Source organism: Dreissena polymorpha, chromosome 2 (genome assembly GCF_020536995.1).
Source record: "Dreissena polymorpha isolate Duluth1 chromosome 2, UMN_Dpol_1.0, whole genome shotgun sequence".
NCBI lineage: Eukaryota > Metazoa > Mollusca > Bivalvia > Myida > Dreissenidae > Dreissena > Dreissena polymorpha.
This window is the reverse complement of record NC_068356.1, coordinates 3,493,868-3,521,329: the sequence shown is the minus strand read 5'-3', so window position 1 is coordinate 3,521,329 and position 27,462 is coordinate 3,493,868. Positions and strand designations below refer to the sequence as shown.

Below are 27,462 nucleotides of genomic sequence, written 5' to 3'. Positions count from 1 at the left end.
TTCGAATCATCCGTTTCGGCCCGACAAATAAAAAATTTAATTTTTCTAATCCTCACCAGATAAACTTTCTCCGTCTCGGCATCAATCATGTATTCTCTTTTTACGAATCCTCTATGGAAGGTTTATTCGCCCCAAGCGAATGAAGATGTTAACAATTGCCCGACGAAAATAAATGTAGAAGGTACCAAACTCTGGTGCTTTTTAACAGTGTAAGCAAGTTGACGTGCTGGATGTTGTTGTGCGGGTTGTCTTTAAGAACATGAACGCAAGTTCACTATTTCGCTAAAGAAGACAATATAACAAAAGAAATGTTTATTCAATTATGTTCTTATTTTGTTTACATATAATAACACATCTTCCGTGCAACAAACACTATATTTTACCTCATTCTAGCGCTCGACCCTTGCGAGAAACACATTCAATGTCAACATGGCGGATCCTGCCGCTACGACAATGGCAATGTGACGTGTCAGTGTCGTGTTGGTTACACCGGACGGCTGTGTGAAGGTAAGTTGCAATGTTTTTTTTAATTAAGCCTATTGCACATAGTTGTTGCCAGGAAAACTACCTAAACGAGTCAAGTTAATACTGCGGAAACCAAAGTTAATCGAGGGAAACCAAACATAAACATAGGATTTTTCAGAAAAATGGTATGCTATAGCTTAGAGATTTTCCTGCAATCTGTTGCGACTGTTTACACACCGTTAACAACTATCAATTACAACGCTTCCAGTTTGTTCGAACTCTTTTGCCTAAAAGCGTGCACTTTAACGAGAATTCGAAAATTAAAAACCGTTATCAAGAGTGCGAAAGGATAATGCGATACCTTACGAGTTCTGTCGATTCCAGTAGGTTCAAACTCACGGCAATGCATTGTGTCAGTCTTCAGTAGGCCATACTAGTCAGCACTTTAAGATTTAAGTTTAAAAATAATTCTTACTATATAAATGTAATTTGTTAACCAAACTTAATGTTCATGTATAATACAAAGCAAAGTTAGTATTATTTTTACTGTTAAATCATAAGGCATGACATTTTCTACACATTACACTAGTTACCGATCCCTGCGAGGACCACATTAAATGTCAACACAGCGGCTCTTGCCACTACGACATTCAAGGCCATGCAACGTGTCAGTGTCCAGTAGGCTTCATTGGGCAGCAGTGTGAAAGTAAGTTGCAAGTAATGCTAGTATAAAACATAGTTCACACAGTGATCACCAAACAATTACCGACTAGCGTCAAAAAAATACTACGGAAAGCAACGTCAAACTCGGATTAGTATCTTCATTATAATTGTAAATGCGTACAGTAGTGCTTACTGGACTCTTCACCCATATACGAAATCAATGAATGCAGTGTAGAGCATTGAGTAAAGCTTTAAAAGACGAGGCCTCATGAAAAATATAATGTACAGACATGATTAATAAATATTGAACAGTAAACGAATGGGAATTATTGTGTCATGTTTGTTAAACAACGGTTACGTACGTTTATTTTTATACGTTAAAATGTATTGTGTTATAATTTAGGTTATAAGTAATTGATTTTTTTTATTTCCGATTTGAAGAGCAACTCCGCGAAATTAAGTTTAATGTTGCGCGTGATAACGATGCTTCCGATGTTGTTCGAATCATCCGATTCGGCCCGATAAATAAAATAGGGCTCGCTAAAGCTCGCCCAATTTTCTTTTTCTAAGCCTCACCGGATAAACTTTCTCCATCTCGGCACCATCCATGTATTCTCTATTTACGAATCCCCTATGGAAGATTTATTCTCCACAAGCGAATGAAGATGTTAACAATTGCCAGACGAAAATAAATGTAGAAGGTACCAAAATATGGTACTTGTTAACAGTGTCAGCAAGTTGACATGCTGGATGTTGTTGTGCGGGTTGTTTTTAGAAACATGAACGCAAGTTCACTATTTCGCTATAAAAGACGATTAAACAAAAGATATGTTTATTCAATTATGTTGTTATTTTTTCAATATAATAACACATCTTCCGTGCAACAAACGATTTTTTTTACCTCATATTAGCGCTCGACCCTTGCGAGAAACACATTTTATGTCTACATGGCGGATCTTGCCGCTACGACAATGGCAATATGACGTGTCAGTGTCGTGTTGGTTATACCGGACGGCTGTGTGAAGGTACGTTGCAATGTATTATTTAATTAAGCCTATTGCACATAGTTGTTGCCAAAACACTACCTAAACGTGTCAACCAATGTTTATCGAGGGCATCCAAACATAAACATAGGATTTTTCTGAAATATGGTATGCTATAGCATAGAAACTTTTTTGCAATCTGTTGCATGATTTTTCGACTGTTTTCCCACCGTAAACAACTATCAGTTACAACTATCAATTACATCGCTTCCAGTAGGTTCGAACTCATTTGTACAAAAGCGTGTTCTTTAACGAAAATTCGAAAAGTAAAAACCGTTATCAAGAGTGCGAAAGGGAAAAGCCGTTTCTTACGAGTTCTGTCGTTTCCAGTAGGTTCAAACTCACGGCAATGCATTGTGTCAGTGTTCAGTTGGCCATACTTGTCAGCACATTAAAAGTAAAGTTTAAGAATAAATCTATATAAATGTAATTTGTTAACAAAACTGAATGTTCATGTATAATACATACAAAATAAATATTATTTTGACTGTTAAATCATAAAGCATAACATGTTATACACAATAAACTAGTTACTGATCCCTGTGAGAACCACATTAAATGTCAACACAGCGGCTCTTGCCACTACGACATTCAAGGCCATGCAATGTGTCAGTGTCCAAAAGGCTTCACTGGGCATCAGTGTGAAAGTAAGTTGCGAGTAATGCTAGAATAAAGCAAAGATTACACAGTGATCGCCAAACAATAACCGACTAGCGTCAACAAAATACTACGGAAAGCAACGCCAAACTCGGATGAGTATCTTTAATTGTAAATGCGTACAGTTGTGTTTACTGGACTCTTCATCCATATATGAAATCATTGAATGCCGTGTAGAGTATTGAGTTAAGTTTTCAAACACGAGGCCTCATTAAAAATATAATGTATAGACATGATTAATAAATATTGGACAGTAAACGAATGGGAATTATTGTGTCATGCTTGTTAAACAACGGTGTCGTACGTTTATTTGTATACGTAAATATGTATTGTGTTATAAGTAGGGTATAAGTTAGTTATATTTTTATTTCCAATTTGAAGAGCAACTCCGCGAAATAGGGTTTAATCTTGCGCGTGATAACGATGCTTTTGAAGTCGTTCGAATCATCCGATTCAGCCCGAAAAAAAAATAGGGCTCGCTATAGCTCGCCCTATTTTCTTTTTCTAAGCCTAACCGGATAAATTTTCTCCATCTCGGCACCATCCATGTATTCTCTTTTTACGAATCCTCTATGGAAGATTTTCCCCATAAGCGAATGAAGATGTTAACAATTGCCCGACGAAAATAATTGTAGAAGGTACCAAACTCTGGTGCTTTTTAACAGTGTTAGCAAGTTGACGTGCTGGATGTTGTTGTGCGGGTTGTCGTTAAGAACATGAACGCAAGTTTATTCAATTATGTTCTTATTTTTTAAAAATATAATAACACATCTAACGTGCAACAAACAATATTTTTAACCTCATACTAGCGCTCGACCCCTGCGAAAAACACATTCTATGTCAACATGGCGGATCCTGCCGCTACGACAATGGCAATGTAACGTGTCAATGTCGTGTTGGTTACACCGGACGGCTGTGTGAAGGTAGGTTGCGATTTATTTTTTAATTAAGCCTATTGCACATAGTTGTTTCCAAAAACACTACCTAAACGCGTTAAGTAAATACTGCGGAAACCAACGTAAACCGAGGGAAACCAAACATAAACATAGCATTTTTCAGAAGAATGGTAAACTATAGCATAGAGACTTTTTGCCATCTGTTGCATGATTTTTGCAACTGTTTACCCAACGTTAGCAACTATCAATTACAACGCTTCCAGTAGATTCGAACTTACTTGTATAAAAGCGTGCACTTTAACGAGAATTCGAAAAGTAAAAACCGTCATCAAGAGTGCGAACGGGTAAAGCGATATCTAACGAATTCTGTCGATTTCAGTAGGTTCAAACTCACGGCAATGCATTGTGTCAGTGTTCAGTAGACCATATTTGTCAGCAGATTAAAAGTAAGGTTTAAGAGTAATTCTATATCAATGTAATTTGTTAACAAAACTCAATGTTCATGTATAATACAAAACAAAGTTTATATTATTTTAACTGTCAAATCATAAGGCATAACATGTTCTACACATTACGGTAGTTGCCGATCCCTGCGAGAACCACATTAAATGTCAACACAGCGGCACTTGCCACTTCGACATTCAAGGCCATGCAACGTGTCAGTGTCCAGTAGGCTTCACTGGACAGCAGTGTGAAAGTAAGTTGCAAGTAATGCTAGTATTAAGCATAGTTCACATAGCGATCGCCAAACAATAACCGACTAGAGTCAACACAATACTACGGAAAGCAACGCCAAACTCGGATTAATATCTTTATTATTATTGTATATGCATACAGTAGTGCTTACTGAACTCTTCACCCACATATGTTATCATTGAATGCAGTGTAGAACATTGAGTAAAGTGTTCAAACACGAGGCCTAATGAAAAATGTAATGTATAGACATGATTAATAAATATTAAACAGTAAACGAGTTGGAATTATTGTGTCATGCTTGTTTAACAACGCTTACGTACGTTTATTTGTATACGTAATAATGTATTGTGTTATGAGTAAGTTATAAATAATATATATTTTTTATTCCGATTTGAAGAGCAACTGCGCGAAATTAAGTTTAATGTTGCGCGTGATAACGATGCTTCCAAAGTTGTTCGAAGCGTTTCGAACTAGGTTTCCCGCTTCCGTTTTGCGCTACATGTATTACATGGCATAAAGAAAACGTTAAATATTTGTTTGCCTTATTAATCACACATTTGTGACAATCTGAGCTCAACAAGACAGCTCGCATATTTTTAACGTCAATTAGAGAACGCTTGGCGATGAAAATCCGTCGTTTAACCGTAATTTAACGCATTTAACCAATGATAGACTGAAAGCATTTTAATCCTGCCTCTGTTGCAAACGTTGACCTAATAAATCAGGGTCGAATAAACTAGTTGATCTCCGGCAACCTTACCCTACGCGCCGATTAACATGTTCTCATATTTGACCTTTTACAAAATGTATATGCGAAGTTGCTGAGAAATGTTTTGTCAAATCAAAACTAAAGTAAAAGTAATAAATGTGTATTTAATTCAAGCAAACATATGGCAATAATGTAATCAATGTTGCCTTTAAATTTATTTTCTCATAACCTTTAATATACGGCGTTTTTTTTATATAATAGAAATGTTACACTCTACTAATACACACTCATTTTCGGCCGTCTGCACTCGATTTTATTTTTCAATGAAATATCATTAAATCGAACAAATTAACACTTTATTTGAATGAAAATCCATATCCTTATTTGTAGGCGCTACTGTTAATATGCACATTTTTTAAAGTTTATAGGAAATAATTAATCATTAAGTGTGAAATTTAACGGTTCATCTGTTTTCACAGACACTCGTTTTAGTCAACGACCTTGCACTTGAGTTTTTATTTTGATATTGCATTTTTTCCATTTCAAACAATACACATATCATATTCTCGATTCATTTTTTTAAATTTCTCCTACATGTTTAATATGAAAGTATTAAAAGGAACAGTATAATGCGGAACTTTTTTTACGTGACACAATCGGTAGTAATTCGGTCGTCTGGAATGTTGTGTACATGTTTGAGGCCCGATTTGAATAATTATTTTGTTATGTCAATTAATCGTCTGTCTTTGATAAATGTGTTAAAGACATAATTTAAAATATAGCAGAACAAATGGAATACATGGATGGTGCCGAGATGGAAAAAGATCATCCGATTCGGCCCGAGAAATAAAAAAAGGCTCGCCCTATTTTCTTTTTCTACGCCTCACCGGATAAACTTTCTCCATCTCGGCACCAACCATGTATTCACTTTTTACAAATCCTCGATGGAAGATTTATTCTCCACAAGCGAATGAACATGTTAACAATTGCCCGACGAAAATAAATGTAGGTCACAAAGTCTGGTGCTTTTCAATAGTGTTAAGAAGTTGACGCACTGGATGTTGTTGTGCGGGTCGTCTTTAAGAACATGAACACATGTTCACAATTTCGCTAAAAAAGAAGACTTTAGAAAAGAAATGTATGTTCATTTATGTTGTTTTTTTAACATAATACCATATGTTCCGTGCAACAATATATTTTACCTCTTACTAGTGCTCGACTCCTGCGAGAAACACATTCAATGTCAGCATGGGGGATCCTGCTGCTACGACAATGGCAATGTGACGTGTCAGTGTCGGGTTGGTTACACCGGACAGCTGTGTGAAGGTAAATTGCAAGTTTGTTTATGTTTCATTAAACCTATTGCACATAGATGTTGCCAAATAACTACCAAATAGGGTCAAGTAAAAACTGCGGAAACGAACGTTAATCGAGGGAAACCAAACATAAACATAAGATTTTTCAGAAGAATGGTATGCCATAACAAATAAAATTGTTTGCGACTGTTAACCAACCTTAAACAACTATCAATTACAACGCTTCAAGTAGGTTCGAACTCATTTGTATAACAGCGTGCACTTCAGCGAGAATTCGAAAACACTTAAAAAGCGTTATCAATGGTGCGCAATAGTTCAGCGATTCCTTACGAGTAGTGTCCATTCTGCAACTTAAGTAGTTGCACGATCGACACAACCCATAAGGTATCGCTGTACCCTTGTCCGATTCCTTTAAAATGTTTCGTTTACAACTTTCTTGTACTATTACAATAAATAATAATATAACTATTTTTCAGAGACTGTCTAAGAACGAGCCATATATTTTAAGAAAATAGTACATCAATACATTGTTCAAGATATTCTTATTTATGCAACTTAAATACCGTATTAGCCGTGCATGATATATATTATACACATTAAATAAGCTATCGACCCGAACCATATTAATTTTCAACATGGCGGGAAATGCCACTACGAACACGGTCATGCAACGTGTCAGTGTCGAGTTAGCTACACTGGACAGTTGTGTGAAGGCAAGATGCAAGTAATGTTTTAATAAAGCCTAGTACGCAACCACCGACCGGCATCAAGTTTAAACCGCGGAAAACAACATCCATCTCGCGCAACCAAAACTAAAAAATGGGTTTCCGCAAAAACAATGGATATGCTATTGCATCGACTCTTGTTGGTGATATGTCGAACGATGTTTTCAACAATCTACCCACCGGCAACACCTATCAAACACACGTTTCCTGTAGGGTTTGAATAATCACGTACCGATATCGTGCATTTCAACACGACTTTGAACACAATGTTGTACTCGTATAAACAGTGCACAAGCGTAAAGCAATAACTAAAGAACATTCTATTGATGCCAATTATGTAACTTAACTTACTTTCCCGCGCCCACAATTAATCAAACATATATTTTGTAAAGACTTTCTAAGAATGAGGTATGTATGTTTAAAACATAATACAAACTTTTTTAAGAGATATTCTTAATATAATTTCTTTACATCACACTAGCTGTCGATCCTTGTGAAAAACACGTTCAGTGTCAACATGGCGGATCTTGCCACTACGAACACGACAATGCAACATGTCAGTGCCCAATTGGCTACATTGGACAGAATTGTGAAGGTATATATGGAAGTCAAGCGCTTATTCAATGAAACCCGTACATTAAAAATTCATATACAAAATTCAAAACTATGTTAATATAATTAAGCTGAGTAATCGTAACACATGTTATGGTCCATACAATAATCACACACATTATTGAACCCTTAACACCATATTAATTATCAAACAATTGGGATCTGTCACTTCAACCACGCTCATGCAACGTGTCAGTGTCGAGTTGGTATAGCCTCTTTTCCTGTCTATTTAGCCACAAGTTTTTCTAGCCACTAAAGTTTTAACTTGACTTTTTACTGAATGAAAACATGTTCAACACTTTGAGATATTTAATTTAACATTGTATGTCTTAACAACAAATACAGGCAAAACATTTATTTATCAGGAACTTCATTAGTACAATGATCATTCTAGGCGGGCAACCTAGGACCTTGATTTGTTCATATCTTCCTATCAATCTGTTATGTCATCATTTTATCGAAAAATGAGCATGTGTAATGATCTTTATAATGGCCTCACTAGTTGTCGACCCCTGTGAGAACCACATTCACTGTCAACATGGCGGAAACTGCCACTACGACCACGGTAATGCAACGTGTCAGTGTCGAGTTGGCTACACTGGGCATCATTGTGAAGGTACATTTTAATACATGTTAGTTATGTATGTTACATAGATAATGCCAAATTACTGCATACGACCGTCAATTAGATACTGAGGTAAACAACGTCAGTCTCGGCAACCAAAAATAAAGAACATTGTATTCTTCTAAAAGATGTGTATGCGATTGAACCAACACGTGTTGGTGATCTTTTAGCCATATTCGCGACTTATACACACTGTCAGCAACCATTTAATACTAACAGAACTTACGCGTACAAAAAGCGTGCACTAAACGAGAATTTGTACAAAAACATAGGCTCTTTTTATTGCACAGCAGTGTACCGGTACCTTAAAACATTGACATGTGTAGAATCTTCTATTAGTACTTATTTTCAATCGCACGCAAAAAAATGTCGCATTGAAAACTTGTTATTATTATATCATAATATTAAATATAGTTTGCAGAGACTTTTTTTGAATCTTAGAACGAAACATACATCTTACAAAACCAATTATTTAACCATTTCAAACATATTTTCTTATTTGCAAATGAAACACTTTTTTAATTATTTACACTTTTAGCGGTGCACCATGCAATATTATTAAAGGGACTGTCAACCACGACGACAAAGGAAAGAAAAGTTGTAAAATACCGTATTTTTTTACAATTATTAGTTAATATTGATTAAAATATCATGACTGGCATATTACATTACTTGAAAAAAGTACGCCAGTAGATTGATCATCGTCGTGGTAAACCCAGAAATGCAAATTGTGCATGCGTAGTGAATTGTATATATTTTTGTTATATAACATGATCAATCTACTTGCGTTATTTATAGTGTGTAAAATGTTATGTCACATATTTTCGCGATGTACTTTCGATTTTTTACACCGCGAAATTTTATTACCGAATATACTGAAAATATGAACGTTTTTCAAGTTATGTAATATACCAGTCGTGATATTTTAATCAATATTAACTAACAATTGTAAAAAATACGGTATTTTAAAACTTTTCTTTTTTCGTCATTCGTGGTTGACAGTCCCTTTAACATTTCAATGTTTACTTTCCTACATTAGACAGCTTTGCGAAGGTAATATGAAAGAATATCTCACCGTTAAGTGGAAAACCAAATGCAGTGTTCATATAAAACGACAAAACTATGGGTATATTCATAACACATGCTATGTTCTTTACATCATGTTTTGTATATGCACGGAATATAATATGGTGTTGTGTTTTGTTATTTTTGTCTAAAAGTTGTATCAGATACTTGCGGATGGTTAATTATTTTATGTCTGTAGTTTAAAAGAACTTTTGAAAAGCTTAGTTCCTATCACTTTTTCATAACGTAATTGATGTTAAGGTGTCGTGAGCCAGATTCCACCCAGTTACCAACTACTCTGTCGGTCATGTCACATGTTCAACTCTCTCAGCGACTGTGTTGATGCCATCGTGTGTGATAACAGATATCAGGTACTATACATGTTTGCTTAAAAACGACGCAGGTATCAAAGAGAAATTATTAAATAAAATTGATTTACAACTGACATGTATTTTAGAAACATTCTATCAAATTAACCAGACAATATATGACACATGATCATACAAAACTTAATCAAAGGTACTTCATACCTGGAATAACGAGATGTTTATGGCATGAACACTGACATACTCTTCAACTACAGTGCCTTACATATTGTATATAATGCCGGGGTCTTAAGTCTTGTTTATGTTTGGCTATTAATTATATGAACTTGTTTAATACAATCACATTCATTGAACAGCTTTAAATGTCGACATGAAAAACTTAATGTCGACATGACATTCAATAGGAATAAGAAACACGGTTACATGCAATTGCTAGTTCCAAGAATTGAAGCCGTTTTCATTCCTTCATTCACAAAACACGGCAATTTTAAAAGTAGAACACATATTTTAGAAAAAAAAGAAAACCATGCAATATCGATATAAAATTATACGACCCCTTCCCTTTTTATATGGCGATGACATTCATACTATACCCGCCTTTATTTCTGGAAACATATATGGTAATACAAACACTTTTGATATAAAAGACACCATTGATTAACAATACCTTACAATATATAATTTAATCAAATAAGTAAAAGGCGTGCCAAACATAAATCGATACATAAGATTTACAACAGTTATCAAAAGATCAAAGGTTTCGTTTTCTCCAGTCTTATATATAACGGTCAGATGAATAAGGTTCCTAGGTAAGAACAAAATACACTTTAGTTTGATTCAGTTAGCTTAATGTTATGATAGTAGAAATAAAACATTGCTATGGCAAAAAGATGTATCATAAAATTTAAGTTTAAAGATGGTCATCCCACTAAGGGAACTGTTCGCATCAATCAAAACATCCGATAACATAATGTCTCATATATGAGTAAAACACAATGACCCATGTTCAATAATTCTATTTTTAATGTTTGTTAACGAAGACATAAATCATATAGACTCGAAAACTGTTGTTTTGATAACAGTTACAGATATACTGTCAAGAGACAGGATTTTATTTACAACATCGCCAATATCTCTTCAATCCATGGGGGCAATAATACGTATTTGACCAACTAGTCATCCTGTTCAACATTACTCGACAGAAGTATGGCTATTTACTAATTCAGATGAAAAAGAACGTATACACACCAACGTCAATCCAAGAATTTGTAAAAAATCATCGTATGTTATACTTAGCCAAACTGTTTTATTTCAGATTTGCTCAATGGAGCAACTGATAACAGAAGACTTGCATATTGTCTATAGCGGCGGATGTTGTAACAACGACGTATGTATTCATTAATACAAATACATATGCTATCGTGTCTGTTAAATCACACAATCTGCAGGAATTTTAAATTCCATATTTCGAACATATTGGTTAAGACGTAATGTTATCATACGAATGTATTTCTTCATGAAATAAATACAAAAACCAATGTATGTTCATGAATGTTCACATTTTCTTAGTCTGAATGTCTGGCCTTTCAGTACTGTTTCGGTACGCAGATTACGAAGCGAAGCGGTGTTTCTGTGTGTTCGCAGTAAGCGTTTGCTTTTAAACTGATTGGTTATATATAAATTATGTGCAGGCATGTTCCAATCGAAAGATCAAAATGCCTTATGTTCCTAGTACCGGTTGTACAAATTTAAACATGGCATAATCTATTTAATATTTTGTGCTCATGGAACGAACTTACACAAATAATTTAATGGATGCTATGACCTGTGTAATAAGCATTGCGTATTGAAAGTCCGCTTTTCCAATTGAATGAGTTAGCGTTTGACACACGAGGTTACGTGAATTTTTATGTGCCCCAGTCTATAATGAAGAACATATTGTTTTTGTCCTGTCTGTTTATTTGTTGGTTTGTTTATTGGTTTGTTTGTTTGCGTCAAACTTTAAATTGGCCATAACTTTTTCGAAATTGAAGATAGCAACGTGATATTTGGCATGCTTGTGTATCTCATAGAGCTGCACATTTTCAGTGGTGAAAGGTTAGGTCAATGTCATCCTTCAATGTCAAAGGTCAAGGTCAAATGTCAAATTTCGTAATAATGAAGATAGCAACTTGATATTTGGCATGCATGTGTATCTCATTGAGCTGCACATTTTGAGTGGTGAAAGTTCAATATCAAGGTCATCCTTCGTGGTCAAAGGTCAAGGTCAAAGGTCAAAAAAATAATAAAACCTTTATATCCCAAAAGACGATAATCAAGATTAAAAACCTTTAATCTAAAATAACACAAATTACGCGTGTATAACCAGATATATTAATAGCTTATTGCCAACAATCACATTTTGTCTTCAATAGTCAATATAAATAGTTTTTCCAACGTGTAATTGCAGATGCTGTAACGACAAAGACGACTGTAACAGTCACATGTGTGGATTCATCAATAAAACTAGTTAGTAAGAATGTGCGTTAACCTAATTATTAATAGTAACGACATATATATTCGAATTCGTTTATCGGAGGCTATTGATAGCAATTAAATATCGAAACGTTTAGCCGTGTTCGTAATATTTTGTGCTGAAAACAAAAATTATGACGAATGTAAAATAATACAATGTAATATTGGTGTTTTGTAAATAACCTGTCATTACAATCATATTGCTTATATGTGTTATCATCACAAATCATAATAAACTTTGGTCATTTTACTTTTCTTAACTAATCTCAAAATATTTAATGCGTATTAACCTGTCTTACATTGTATAGATGGTATTGGCAGATGACTCGTCGGGTAACCGTGGTTTGCCAGCGGTTATGATAAGACTATCGGCCGGAGGGCAAACTTTACGAAACGGAAATTTTGGAAACTTCAGTACCTTCTTTTTAGATATGCTTATTGACAATACAGTATGCGGAGAAAGTGCTTCTGTGTTATCCTGTTTTGAGATTTTTTACGTAAAATGTCAATGTCTTTATATATTGGTTTTTATTCTCAATTTGCCCTTCCATGGGATGGTTTTGCAATCGGGATTTTATGTTTTTCCATGCGATCAACCCTCCAATTGTTACATATGGCAAAGAATAACTATTTTGATTTAACATTATTGTTTTAAGAGTGATTTCTTTTAATAGTAAAGTGAGTAAAATTTTATAATTATACAAGCGTTTTGTTACGAACAAAATGAAACTGAGGAAAAGTTAAGGCAAAGTATTTAAGTAAAATAGTTTCGAAAAGATTCTGCTGGACAAGAGCCCCTATCGAATACTATAAATCTATTTCAGTAATTATACTAGCATTATATTAATATCGGGATAAATTCACTGCTTTACATTAAATGCATGTTGACAATACTCTTGGTAATACATATCCATCGAAAACGATAACGGAAACTGAATATTAATGGTTTTACGGAGAATAATTCCATATTCGGACGATTCTGACAATATCCTATAATGTGTTTGATTTATTCGCGCCTTAGAACGTTTGTATAAAGTTGCAATGGTCTTTATTAAACTAGTGAGTAATCAAATTGCACTAAAATCAACTTAAGCGTCTGTTTTTGCTTTTTAAGTTGAATAACATTGGTATGGATACTATTTGAAATAAAACTTGGTTGTGTTAGTGATTATTTATGTGCAACGTATGGGGTAAGAATCGTCATTTAACTGTTAATGCATTGAGTTTCAAGGCCGTGACCCCAATTTTAATCAGTTTTATGAGATGTTGTGATAAAGTATTGTCCCGTATTGTTCAAGCAATCGGCTAAATGCATTATATAAAAGACTGGCGGGTTTGCATAAGAATTCCAATCCTGATAATGCTTCTCATTTTAATTATTACTATATACTTATGCATACGTAAATCGTATCAAAATAAATATTTTTATGTAAATACTTCAGGGATTATTTTAATTGCAATTGTTTACAAATTATGCCGAGTATGAATGTATGCATAAGTTACTAAGTTAGCCATTAGAGACCGTGGCTATTCATCAACATGTTGTATACAGTCACAACATTGATAATAGAAAATGAAACAAAATGCAAAAACACAGCAATGTTCCGTTTCTTTTAAAGACAATGTTTCACTGCATACAATTTACCATTATATTCTCCGTTGCATTCATATAGCAAAGACTGCCATGCATTCTTAATATCAGCTGAAATGCAAAACCAACGGCACACATTTCGATCAAAGTACAGCAAGCTGTATGTAACAACAGATTAAACAATTCCTATCAAAACTTATGGCTTTAATTTACATGAGTTGTTTATGTAAAGAGTACGAAAGTACTTGAGCGGTCCGGTTTGGTTTTTCAATCATTACAGATCTATTGTAAGTTCAATCTTATGGAAGACAAAGTTGTGTTAAGTGTTTTAAGCTGGGTTCCCACTGCCGATCAGATCAACTCGATCAAGCCCGACCAATCGGTCGGCAACTGGTCTGGTTCGGTCGGCATGAGTGGTCGGGGGCGGTCGGGTGGGTAGGCATTGGTCGGGCTTCCTATCCGATATTTTTTGACATGTCAAAAAATATCGAGTAGCGGTCGAGTAGGAAATTGATCGAGAAGCGCTCGGGAAGTGGTCGTGTATTAGTCGAGAAGAAGATCGAGTTCATCGTGAAGCAATTGTGTGGCGATCGGATCGACATCTTTTACACGTTCTGTACCCGGTCCGCTCGACCTCTAACCGAGTTATTTTAGATCGCAACACGATCCACTCGACCTCTATTCGATTTGATGTACATATTTACTAGACTTCTACCCGACGGCTACTCGACCGTACACGATCAATTCCCGATTGATATTCGACCATACACGAGCTCATGTCACAAAACAAAACGAACGTTCAAAACGTCGTGTAGTACGACCATCTCGATCTGGTCGTGTGAAGATCTGGTGTCGATCGAGCTGAGGTCCACTTGGTCGAGCTGAGATCGTATAGGGCTCGCGTATAGGTCGAGATGATCGAGTGGAAATCAGAAAGATGGTTGAGTGGACGTCGTGAATGAGTCGTGTGGGGGTCGTGTGTTATCGACAAGAGGTCGAGAAGAAGTCGTGTATACCCTTTTTAGTCGAGTTTGGTCGGGAAAAGTTATTATGTGCGTCGCATGTTGTTAGTAAAATGAGTGAAAATGTCCTCATTTTATCCCATTTAACCCCCATAACTTTTTACCCAGGGGTCAGATCAAAATTCCAAATTGTGCACCGCCGCACATATTCTCTTAGCTACAGTGTGTTAGTTTCAAGGTTCTAGTACTAGTAGTGTAGGAGGAGATAGTGTCAAGGACAGACGGACAGACAGCGGAGATCAATACAATATCCCCTGACAAACTTAATATACTTATGCGTGTTTTTAATATAATGGAATAGAATTCTGCAATGACGGAGAAAAGAAAGCCAAAAAATGACATACCTAAAATACTTATACGGATTTTTTTTATATTTGAATAGAACAATGACGGAGAAAATAGAGCCAATTATGTTATCGTACACGCACAGAGTTTGTCTATAATTTGAAAGCTTTCTCAAAGAGCTAATATTACTTTTATGTATTCTCCTAATTAGAAATGAAAAGGTCTTGGATCGGACGGACTCGTATGTCATAAGCGAAAGAACAAACACTATATGACTGATTGAAAAATGGCATTTATTGCAAAATGCAATAAAGACAGTAAAAATTTAACATGTTTTTCCTATAATGACAAAATTGGCGGTAAAACACGCGATTAAAAAATGGCATTTATTGAAAAATGCCATAAAGACAGTGAAAATATAACATGTTTTTTCCTATAATGACAAAGTGGGCGGTAAAACACGCCGTAAAAACAGGTATAAAAACATGTATATAAACAAAAAGCCTTGATAGTTATAATAATGATACAATATTAAATGTTATAGAGAAACACAATCGGATAAAAATATAACGGAACAATTTAAAAAATATATGGTGGAGAAGGGGTGGTGGTGGGTGTTGACATTTCTGTCGATAATAACGACGCAACTGTGTAGAAGGAATTCCAAAAAAGAAGTATGGCCAGGATCGATTTTCATTGGTACGAGAGCTCACGTGATCCTATAACTCGATATGATTGGACACTTAAAAATAGTAACAATATTTATTTAGGTTACACACAAGTAATTAAAGGCATACAATGACATACAACTTTTTATGTGTGCATAAAATGTTACGTATATCAGGTATTCTCGCGGGTCGTCTATTCTCGCGGTATTTTCTTCATGCCCCTTGCTTTTGTTTGCAAACAAACAGACACACCTATTGCAAATGCATTAAAACATCTATCGCTGCATAAATCAATCGATTCTTGGTAAATAAATGTCCAAAAATGATGCTAAAACATATTTTGTAACAAAAGAAAAAACTACTAAAACTCCATCTTGAAATTAAAAGTTTTCATTCAACTTCGTCACTTTTATGAATGTCTGCTTGCAGATGGTAGGGCTGGACATTTAAATATTGTATAAATTCTTCTTGTGAAACAACACTTATTTGTTGTGATTATGTTTATGTCAGACGCTTACAATATTTGAATTTCAAGAGTTTAATTTCTTTTTTTTTCTCTTACCAAGCTTCATCATGCATGAGTGGATTTATAAACAAAAACATTAGTTCATTGAGACTCACAATACATTATAAAACATGCATACATGTAATGTTTCCAATACATATATACGACGAAACATAATGGATAATGGAATACATGTATTCTTAACAGATTAAAAACTCTGAAATGTCGCTTTTTTCTCTAATAAATACTGCTTTTTAAAGGGGGAAAATCGACTACATTTCACTGAAGTATAGACAAACAAAGAACAGTGAATTCCTATTTTGGAATCATATATGTACCAGTATATATAGAGGATATTTGTTCATGTCAGTGTAAGATCGTTTGTTATTAACGCATGGTCATAACAATTATTTTTGTGCACGAGTGGCGCAGCCACGAGTGAAAATATTATTTTTTCTATGATCTCGAGTGAATTAACAAACGATCTTACACTGACATGAACAAATTTCCTTTTACTTTTATGCCCATTTTTCAAGAAAATAATTAACAGGTGTTTCCCTTTCGCTGAAAAGTTACCCTTTCTCCCGTGGCGTGCCTATATACAGGAAACAATACATGACTCGCTCTAGGAAAACAAAGCTTAATGCAAAAGGTAAATATTGATTTGATAATCTAAAACTTAAAAAGTAGTTCCGAACCGGTGAAAATAACAATTTGTTTATTTTCAGTGCTGTTATTTCACTGCAGAAAAGTCATATTTTATCTTTATGTATAAAAGAAATTGCAATAATTGATTTAAAAACAATATACGCAGATCAAAATGTTCCTTTGATGCATAAGGAGTGTACGTCCTTTTTCCCCGCGCCCGCACAAAGCCTCTCAGTTACAACTTTGTGTTTTGGTTAAAAAAGCTATTTTACTGACTTGTTTACAACAAGTACATATAAATTTCAGAAACTATTCAAATAATGAAAATTAAATGAATGTAAAATTACATTAAATATCATTGTTTTAATAATAGGATATCTTTAATAGTTCTATTATTTCCTTGTAATGTAAAAATCAGATGTTAATATGGATGACTCCATTGATGATTGATACGTGCGAAAAGTACATTCGCAATTTAGTCTCAAATCAAAGTAAGTACGGCATATACTACGCTGGTAATATCCACGCCCCTGTCTCAGAATTTAATTTAAACTTAACAGAAAATGAGAGTGTTTAGTAGTGCTGCACCGAATCCAAAATTTCAATCGGATCCGAATTCGAATCCAAAGGCTCGGATATCGAATATCGGTTCGAATCCTAATTTGAAAGTAAAAATACGCAAAATAAATTATAATAAATATTGTTATAACCAAAATTATGTTATTATGTTTTGAAACACCAGAACGTATATATGTCTTATGAGAAAAGTAATTAACTTTTATTATTATTATAAACTTTACAGCTACTAATATTTATACTACTTTAGCAGCATTGGTAGATGCAGCTGCAGCCGCAACAGCAGTGGTGGAAGCAGAAATAACGACATCAAAAACAAAAACAAATACTAAGTAGATGACAAAATTGACTTACGCTGTTCGAAAAAAAATTATACCCAGGTCCAGATTCCACAAATTTCTCAATAATAATGTCTCATATTAAACACATCTATGTCAGTCAGATATAATATGAATAACGCTGTATTTTAACAAGCAAAAAACGCATTACTCGCAATCTGCAATAAGTATCAATAAAATACTTCGTAACAACCACTTATAAGCCAGAATTAGTATGCTGATGAAACCCAAAATGCTTCCACACCGAGGATTTTAATTGTTTATGTGCATCGCGATTTTTCTTCTGCGCCATTTTGCACCATCGAAAACGAAAGTAGACTGTCTAGTATCATGTTTTTGTCGAAAAAGTAGTGATAATTGTGACAAACTACATACCAGTCAGCCTTTCAAACAGAAAGAAACAATTTTACGAAACGTATATGGGCGAAAGAAACAATTAACGCAAACGAAAGGTTAAACTCAAATACGATCCGGATTCGAAACCGATTTTACCAATCACGGTTAGATCCGCGAATCCTCGTTTGGATCCGCGAATCTCGGATATTTCGGATATTCGGTGCAGCCCTAGTGTTCAGATATATATCATTCTTCTTGTGATCGTCAATTTAAATAAGCGTATCAGGATGATCACAATATTAAAAAGGATGTGTTACCTCTCTTCCCGACCGTTTGCAGTATTTCGGCAATATTGCTATGACTAAGTATTGCAGTATTCCGGCAATATTGCTATGACTAAGTATTGCAGTATTCCGGCAATATTGCTATGACTAAGTATTGCAGTATTCCGGCAATATTGCTATGACTAAGTATTGCAGTATTCCGGCAATATTGCTATGACTAAGTATTGCTCGATTGGTCATTGTCGGCTCGTGTACTACTTACATGTACCCCGGGTACTGATAAGTATACTTACATGTACCCCGGGTACGGTAAATATACTTAAACGTACCCGAGAATTTTAACGCTAAATCGGTCGTTTTTTTTTTTTTTATAAATTAATTATGTTCACATTTATGTAAATTTTCTGTTAAATGGCCTCAATATTATCGAAACTTATACTAAAAAAAGCATGTTGATGCAGTTTAAAAAAAAAGAGAAGTTTGTTTAAGATAAACAATATCGTTTTACGGTATTCGGTAGCGCGTTTTAAGACATCGGATTTTGGGCGGGAATGCAACTCGGGTACAGTCTAATATCGACCGGGTACGTTTAAGTATATTTACCGTACCCGGGGTACATATAAGTATACTTAAGAGTTCCCGGTGTACATGAAAGTAGTTACCGAGCCGACAATGACAAATCGAGCCTAAGTATTGAATTCTTGACCTTACACGAGTATCATAATACCACATAAACTATGCTATATAATTTCCTTTCATTCTGACTAAAAAATACTTAACACATAGCCTACGGTGCGTTATTCAGGGTTTGGTTGATACTGAATTGAGGCAGGTTTTCATGCTTATAAACGTCTCATCTGTAAGCCCCAAATGAGAGTAAACATTTGCAAATATATCCAAACAAAGGTACACGTATTTGCAAAATTACAAAAGTTGATATATGGTGTTAATTCACTGACATAGATCAAAACATTTTCTATACGAAAAGAGGCAAAAGGGAAGTCAAGCCATTTGCTTATTATCTGGATATACATAATAATAATAATATTTCATGTTTACACTTGATCAAAAGTGATTTGTTATAATCATATTAATAAAGCATTGTTTTATTAAAATGCCGATTAACAATGCATACATGTACACAAGATTGACCATTTTTTACTGCATTCCGTGGTCAAAATACCCTCTCCGAGGAATGTTGTACAAGATATTTCTCTACTACACTCAAATGTACTTCTAACGTGATAAATCAAATTCTTTGCAATGGCCTTAGATATAAATTTGATAATTGAAAAAATATCTTCCATGACACCCTGACTCTTCTGAACCACTCGTCTGAGTGGTCATGTAAACATATTTCCACGAGAGCCGGATTCACAAGTAGAAATATTTTTATGACCGCAAATAAAATGAAAATACGACCTTGCACTGAAATCAACACATTTTTATATGCTCGTGCGCAACAAATTTATTAAATACTCAAACGTATCTTGAAATCATTCCAGTTGAAATGTATATAATGTCAAATATAACCAATCGTATTCTCGAATCAAAATTTAAACATTTTTATATCAGACCATATTTTAATACGCGCCAAGTTACATAAAAATGTTTATAACAATATACATCGAGCAAACTTAACTTGTTTGACTGAAAATAAGTAAATGCATTCGAAAATTGTGTATGTATTATATAAATCGTTTTGCAATTTAAAAACACGGTACATCTCGGAGTTCTAGACAATTTTACCAAGAAAATATTTGTTTTTTGTTTGTTTTATTTGTGCATACATGTCAAGCAATTTACAATTCAATACAATCAAGGCAATAAATAACGTATAGATTGCATTATTATCATATTCAGAAACATGCATTACATGGATTGTGCCATTTATCACAGATCCAAATAAGATTACAACATGATGTATACACAGGATAACCCGTAAAGCTTAGATATGTAAACATGAAAAAGCTTATTTCCAACGGGGTCCCTTATCGTCAAATATTGTCGATTTGTAACGTTGTTTATACAACTTATTAACAGTTAAGTTCAATATGCTCTATAGCTTACAGTAAGCCGAAAACACATAGCTAAACATGTCGCAAATTATAGTTCAGCTGCCTGTAAAAGTTTTGTTCTGTGTCGTCTACAATTATTTCAGAACTTGTATGGTGACTATGAACATAATTTCAAAATTTACTAAGCAGTTCGATAAACCGTCTATAATATTATGCACAAAATCAATACAATTGTATTAAATCAATTAAAAAGTTTCTATTTGAGAAAAATGGTAAATGGTAAACATTTGTCTTGATAAAGACACCGATATCGCGTGAATCTACATGTTCTAATTGCTCGTTTTGAGTAATTGTTTACCTTGGCCGACACATTTAATTAAAACAAACTTAAATTTGTTCAAGCAAACCAGACCACTCATATAACAACTACCTTTTCTTATCCAACAACGACAACACCAAACACTGCGAGTTTTACGACGGCGGCCACTACTATGATGCCAATGGTGACAAAACTGTCTAGAGATTGCTCTCAATTTAGTAAGTGTGCACACAAATATAAAATTAATATCGTTTAGAAGAATGGGTTGTTCTGAGCTTGATATATAGGGCAATTAACTATCATATAATCATATTATTTCCTTTACCGATGTTCATATCATGTGTATTCAAACTTAATGGTTGTCCAATTTTTTTTTCAATGTGGCATCATGTTGAACTACTACTACCGTTATAAACACAATGCTAAACAGGGTAGTATATTGTTGATCTTTGTTTAGATACTTGACACGGTATATGCAATTAATTCCAAAGTGTCACAGCTTGTTCCTAATATAGCAGGAGTAATAAAACCAGGCTGAGGCTAATAATGCGTCACACATCGGTCGGTTGCATGAGAACTATGCTAAAGCTGTTTAAATAAATATGCTTTCCGCTAATTTCAGATACGGTTTAATAAAATATATTCAATGTAATTATATTTGCCGTTGTGTTACTTGTTTTCTTATAGTAAAATGATATTTTGTCAAGTGACAATGTCGATTTGAAATAAAATAGTATTCTCACAAACTATGGCCATTTGGTATGTGCTCATAATAAATAGAGGATATTTGTTGGATTCGGTGGAATATCGAATTTATTTCACGAGTGATCATAGAAAAAAATATTTTCACGAGTGGCGAAGCCACGAGTGAAAATATATATTTTCTATTATCACGAGTGAAATAAAATCGATATTCCATCGAATCCAACAAATTTTCTTTTTATTTATGCTTTTTTGACCGTTTATTTACATTGTTTATGAGTTTAATTGGATAATTTCGCTGGATTAATGACGTCATTTCGTCGAAAAAATGACGTAATTTCACAGTAAAACAGTGAAAAATATCGATATTTGACACTTATTTTTCACTGTTTAAAAACAGTGGAATACCAATTTTATTTCACTGATATTTCTCTATTAACCACCGGAAAGCATAAAACAAATTCGCATATTGCAATTTCATTTCGCCATAATCAATTGTTACGATACATCTGCATAAAGGCGTTCTCGTTGAATTGTTAAAAATTTCCACAAACTTCAAACAACTTACATATTTATTAAGCGATACAAATTCCATTTTAATTTTAGAGAATGTCATATTTTAAAAATGTCCTAGACATGACATGTATACAATGTATGTTAAAGACTTTTTCATCATCAAGTGTGCTAAGTTATTTGCCCTTGAGCTGAACCAGGGGTATTGCTAGGACTTCGCGTGCTATAAGTTTGTTGAACTAACTATGTTTACAACAAGCAAGGAATTGAATTTAAAGTACCTTAAATTATTAAGAAGTGTAATTGAAAACTTTTTTCATCACCTGTTATCAACACGTTACTTATGTCTTACTCGTTATTTGTCATTGAATATAACCGATACATCTGTACGGGGTTATTGCTCACCGTTGTGAAAAGTCTCGTTAAAAGTGATATTATGGGCATTTTTCCTGTTGAATTGAGCTGAAAAGAATTTACAGGTCAAAAGAGTTAGTTAAAATGTGGGTACTGACGATTTATTTGCAACTCATCTTGCTACCAGTTGTTTATAAAAATATATATTATATTCGATATTTTACGTGACTCACCCAGTCCTCTAAGCCGAAATGATCACTAAAACTAGATTTAGATTCACATCGTAAATCGAATCATTTCTGTCGTTAGTTGTCAAAACGAAAGTGAGGTTGATATTCAAATGCATTATTTTTCTCTTTCCGGGATATTGTTATAGTATGTTGATGTTGGCTTAACAAATATAAGTGTATATGAAGTGAAAATACCAAAAATAAACAACGGTTGCGATAGACACCTATAAACTGTAAGATGCCCATAATATCACTTTAATATCCAGTTTTTGTTTCAGACATATTCTCTCATGGTTTCAAAGACAGTTCGGCCTGCGCACTGCCTCATATCCTCGAAGTTCTCTGCCCTGATACCGTGCAGGCAAAATATTGCCCCCAAAAATGTGGATGTTGTACTCCTCCCTCTCACTATGCAAACCAGATGATAGGATAAACGAAACGGAATGAACGAACAAATGGAGTTACTTTCGAAACACCATGCAATACAATTACATCGAATACGTCTGATTTTCTCTTTTTTGACCATAAATAAAAAAAAAGGGGGATTAAAAGAAATAGGCAATTTGAGAAAATATCGTTTAGTAACCTACTGAAATCAATAATACAAATGTGTCGCGATAATTACGAATATTTTTGCACTAATGACTTTTCACACGAAGTGTCAATTTATGTACACGTTTACTATTGACATCTCGCCAACTGTCAATCTGATTCTTATCTAAATATCGATCGACCAATAAGCGATCCATAAATCGGGCGCACCGGTTGCTAACGACCTGTCCCTCATTTCGAGCCAAGCCGAATGCCTTGTTCATGTTTTTTTTAACGATTTCTTATTTTTTGGAAAAAAAACGGACATAGAAAATATAGTCAAACGATGTAAATGGCGTGCATGTAACTCGGACGGTCGGTATCCTGTTGGATAGCATTTATACCATATCAAACGCGGAAATGTGTTCTTGACAAGTGCGAGTGGAAGCTTTGATGTGTAGAATTACCGAAATCCCGCTTATGTAACATTAATTTATTGCAAAAAAGCCGATAATGTCATATTAACAAAATTAATTATGAATTTATCACGTGTACATGTAAAATAATAGGGAATATTGGTACTCACTCAGCGTAACTTGACGAAATCCCCGTGAAAATTCGCCTTTTGTGTCAGAAACAAGTAGAAGAAATTTTATGTTACTATTTTCATAAAGACGTATCGATACATGCCATCGTATAAGAGTTATTTATTACTAATATCGCCAATACTCGAGGTAACTTAGAGGCGTTTGGTACCTTTGCGAGCGTCTGATACTGGTAGCTTTATAAAGTAGCCTCAATGAAATCGCCGACATAGAACGCTAATTGATATCAGAAAATGAACATAATAATTTTGTTGTTTTTCGCTTTAAATTATAATGATTGATGAATGTTCCATAAGCAATGTTTAATATTATTATTATTATCACTTTATACGTAATAACACAGGGGATTTTGGTACCCACTCGGCGTAAGAAAGCGTTTAAAACTTAACCAAAAATCCCAGTTATAACGCGCTATTTTGCGTCAAATACATGTTGAAAAAAATGTATCGTTACTATTTTCGTAAATAAAAGTGGTAAATAACAGTGAAGACGTGTTAATTTATTACTTATACCACCATTCCATAAGTAACATGTTAATCTTCGGTAAGTGCGCTTGAGAGAGTGTTTAATGTACCGAATACATGTTAAAGATAGCTAATGTTCTTTATAAACTATTCGGTTTTGCATATGCATAATAAACAAATGCCACAAACCCCTTTTACGTGTTATACATGTAGGTGGTAAAAAATGGCCATACAAATCATCCTGAATATGATTGGCAATATATAGGCAAAGAGGCCACTTATGCGTAAACTTGTCAAGGGGTTCTAATACCTAAGCCACGTTGGCGGAGCGATCATCGTCCAGGCGAGATGTCATTTTTTATTATTTTAAGCTATATACTAGCAGTATAACGGTTGAACGTTCATAGAACCGTGCATTATACATGAATAAGTATATACATGTGCATGTTTTTAAAATGGACGAGTGAAATATTAATTAAAACATTGTTTTATTTGTTAATCCAACAAAAACATACACACGGTGTTTCACACCATAGTATATAAAGCAGCTCAAAGTGATATTATGGGTCATTTTTCACTGTTGAATTGAGCTGAAAAGAATTAACAGGTCAAAAGAGTTAGTTAAAATGTGGTTACTGACGATTTATCTGCAACTCATCTTGCTACCAGTTGTTTATAAAAAATATATATTATATTCGATATTTTACGTGACTCACCCAGTCCTCTAAGCCGAAATGATCCGTAAAACAAAAAAGTGTCTTTGTGTCGTATGAACTAATCTGCACTAAAACTAGATCTAGATTTACATCGTAAATCGGATCATTTCTGTCGTAAGTTGTCAAAACGAAAGTACGGTTGATATTCAAATGCATTATTTTTCTCTTTCCGACATTGTTAAAGTATGTTGATGTTGGCTTAACAAATATAAGTGTATATGAAGTGAAAACACCAAAAATAAACAACGGTTGCGATAGACACTTATAAACTGTAATATGCCCATAATATCACTTTAAACAGATCTATATCTACACTGCGACCATGTGCCAGTACGTTGCATATAATACATGAGATTCGAGAGAGAGAGTACAACTAATGACAGCTTCCGAACGTCTTTAATTTTGGAAAGATCAGAGTCAAGCACTTTGAATGTATACTGCTAAAAAAGCTTGCTTTACATTACAGTTAGCCCATCAACACAGGTCAATTACTTATTTGACAATATTAAAACTGCACAACTTATATTCACATAAACCAATACATGTTTTTTCAGTCCAACGTTTACGTCATTAATATTTAATTGACAACAAATAAAACCATAGCCATGTGTGTTACCATCTCGTAAATTGTATTTACATGTGGCAATGATTCAAAAAGTATTTCACTTCATATAAAGAATATAAGTATACACACAAGTGTAAAGCAATCTCCATGACATCATGTTAGGCATCGTAGCATTGATCTGTTTAATGCGCATTTACATGTATTACGAGTCCGTCATATCTTTAGGTTTAAATTTCTAATTGGCCATGAAAATAACTATGAAATAACGGCCATGAAAATGGTCATTCTAGTTTTTTCTACGCAAATACTCAACTTAATGTCATTTGCACTTATATGTGTTAATACAAATTTAAACAAATGGGTGGTCTACATATTAACATGAGCTATCAAGTATCAGAATATATTGATATTCGAATATACTATACACAACAAGACTATTGCCAAGCAATTAAAGCCCCCTACCGGTGAAACTCCACCATTTTAAGCAATATTTCTAGTCTATTTGTAGCCAAAGCAACCAGAACTCTTGACGTAGGAACAAACTGAAATGACGTTATCCCCATATTGCCATCTGTACATGTTTTAAGTTTCATAAAAAAAACATGAAGAACTTTTAAAGTTATCGCAGGATCCACCATTTTCAGCAATATTTATATTCTATTTGTTGCCATAGCAACCATAATTCTTGACGTAGGAACAAAATGAAATGACGTGCATAATCTCCATATTGCCATCTGTCCACGTTTTACGTTTCGTGAAAAAATATGAAGAACTTCTAAAGTTATCGCAGGATCCAGAAAAGTGTGACATACTTACTGACTGACTGACTGACAGACAGACAGAGCGCAAACCATAAGTCCCATCCGGTTTCACCGGTAGGGGACTAATAAATTCACCAATATTCCCAACACTCTTTGATGTTACTTCCTATTTTAACTTTAACTTTTAACTTTAACTTTCTAATTACACACTTAAAACGCGGCTCTAGTGTCCAAATTGTGTCGGCAGAAGATAAGGATTTAATTTCATTGCTAACATACGTACATATTCGTTCGTTCTATTCATCAGAAATGATGTTGAATATAATTGGATATGCTTTTCTTTTACATTGGATTTCATACACAGGTAGCCCATTGGGATGTATTTTGGTATTAATAACGATTTCAATGTATAACAGCCATAAAGCATGCCTTAGATTATCCGCTAATTCCATTATTGGAATATTATGTAATAAGGCGATGGCAAGCACTACTTTATTTGGTGTGTAAATTATTAGTTTATTGGCATGTGGTCAAGTTTCGTCGGACGGACACGTTGTTTCCTTACATCTCTTCCTATGCGTTACATGAATGACTTCATTAATGCATATATATGTGAGTTAATCTCAATGCTCCTTTCCCATAGCCCATAACATGCGTCTGCGATTATTCTGGATATGTTATTTGATTTAACTAATTTATATTATCAAATAGTGTTGTATGAAGGACTGAAATGTATAACCTTTACGTTTATTTAATTATAAGACTGTCAAAATCGATCTTGATAGTCTTTCTAGATTGTGCAACGACAATCTACTGAGAAAAACGAATGTCGTATATTATTTTGTTGCTCTGTCGCTAAGATTGAGCCAAGCTGTTTGGTCATTCAAATCTATTATTATGATCTCCAATACTTGTGTCAACATAGAAAAGATATTGTTTTTTCAGTGATTGAAACCTTCCAAGTTTAGAGAAAAATATGCCTTTTTAAGATTAAGACAAATATGACATTCATAAAATGTTTATACAGCAAATCACTTGAAGTATGGTTATAATGTGGGTTTATCCAAAATTTTCATTCCTCCGCGCAATTCGTTACATTGGACGCAATATGATGCTTAA

General features: G+C 34.2%; 1 protein-coding gene and 1 long non-coding RNA gene across 25 annotated transcripts in view; both read left to right on the top strand.

Annotated features, from left to right (window-relative positions):
• LOC127865631 (neurogenic locus notch homolog protein 2-like) overlaps positions 1-27,462 on the top strand; it is an 85,935-nt gene that overhangs the window by 22,982 nt on the left and 35,491 nt on the right. For 7 of the 24 annotated variants that reach the window (XM_052405524.1, XM_052405518.1, XM_052405517.1 and 4 more), the window contains exons 19-22: positions 394-507; positions 1,055-1,171; positions 2,040-2,153; positions 2,702-2,818. The exons of 2 other annotated variants lie outside the window; for them this stretch is intronic. In XM_052405524.1, coding sequence (XP_052261484.1) covers positions 394-507; positions 1,055-1,171; positions 2,040-2,153; positions 2,702-2,818 — 462 coding nt within the window. Of the gene's footprint in view, positions 1-393; positions 508-1,054; positions 1,172-2,039; positions 2,154-2,701; positions 2,819-3,637; positions 3,752-4,304; positions 4,422-6,341; positions 6,456-27,462 lie in introns of all 24 variants that reach the window. 15 more of the 24 variants (XM_052405516.1, XM_052405533.1, XM_052405526.1 and 12 more) reach the window with 7 other exon arrangements.
• Positions 26,575-27,462, top strand: part of LOC127865642 (uncharacterized) — a 5,517-nt gene continuing 4,629 nt past the window's right edge. The window contains exon 1 of the long non-coding RNA XR_008042714.1: positions 26,575-26,707. This is a non-coding gene — a long non-coding RNA (uncharacterized LOC127865642). The remainder of the gene's footprint in view (positions 26,708-27,462) is intronic.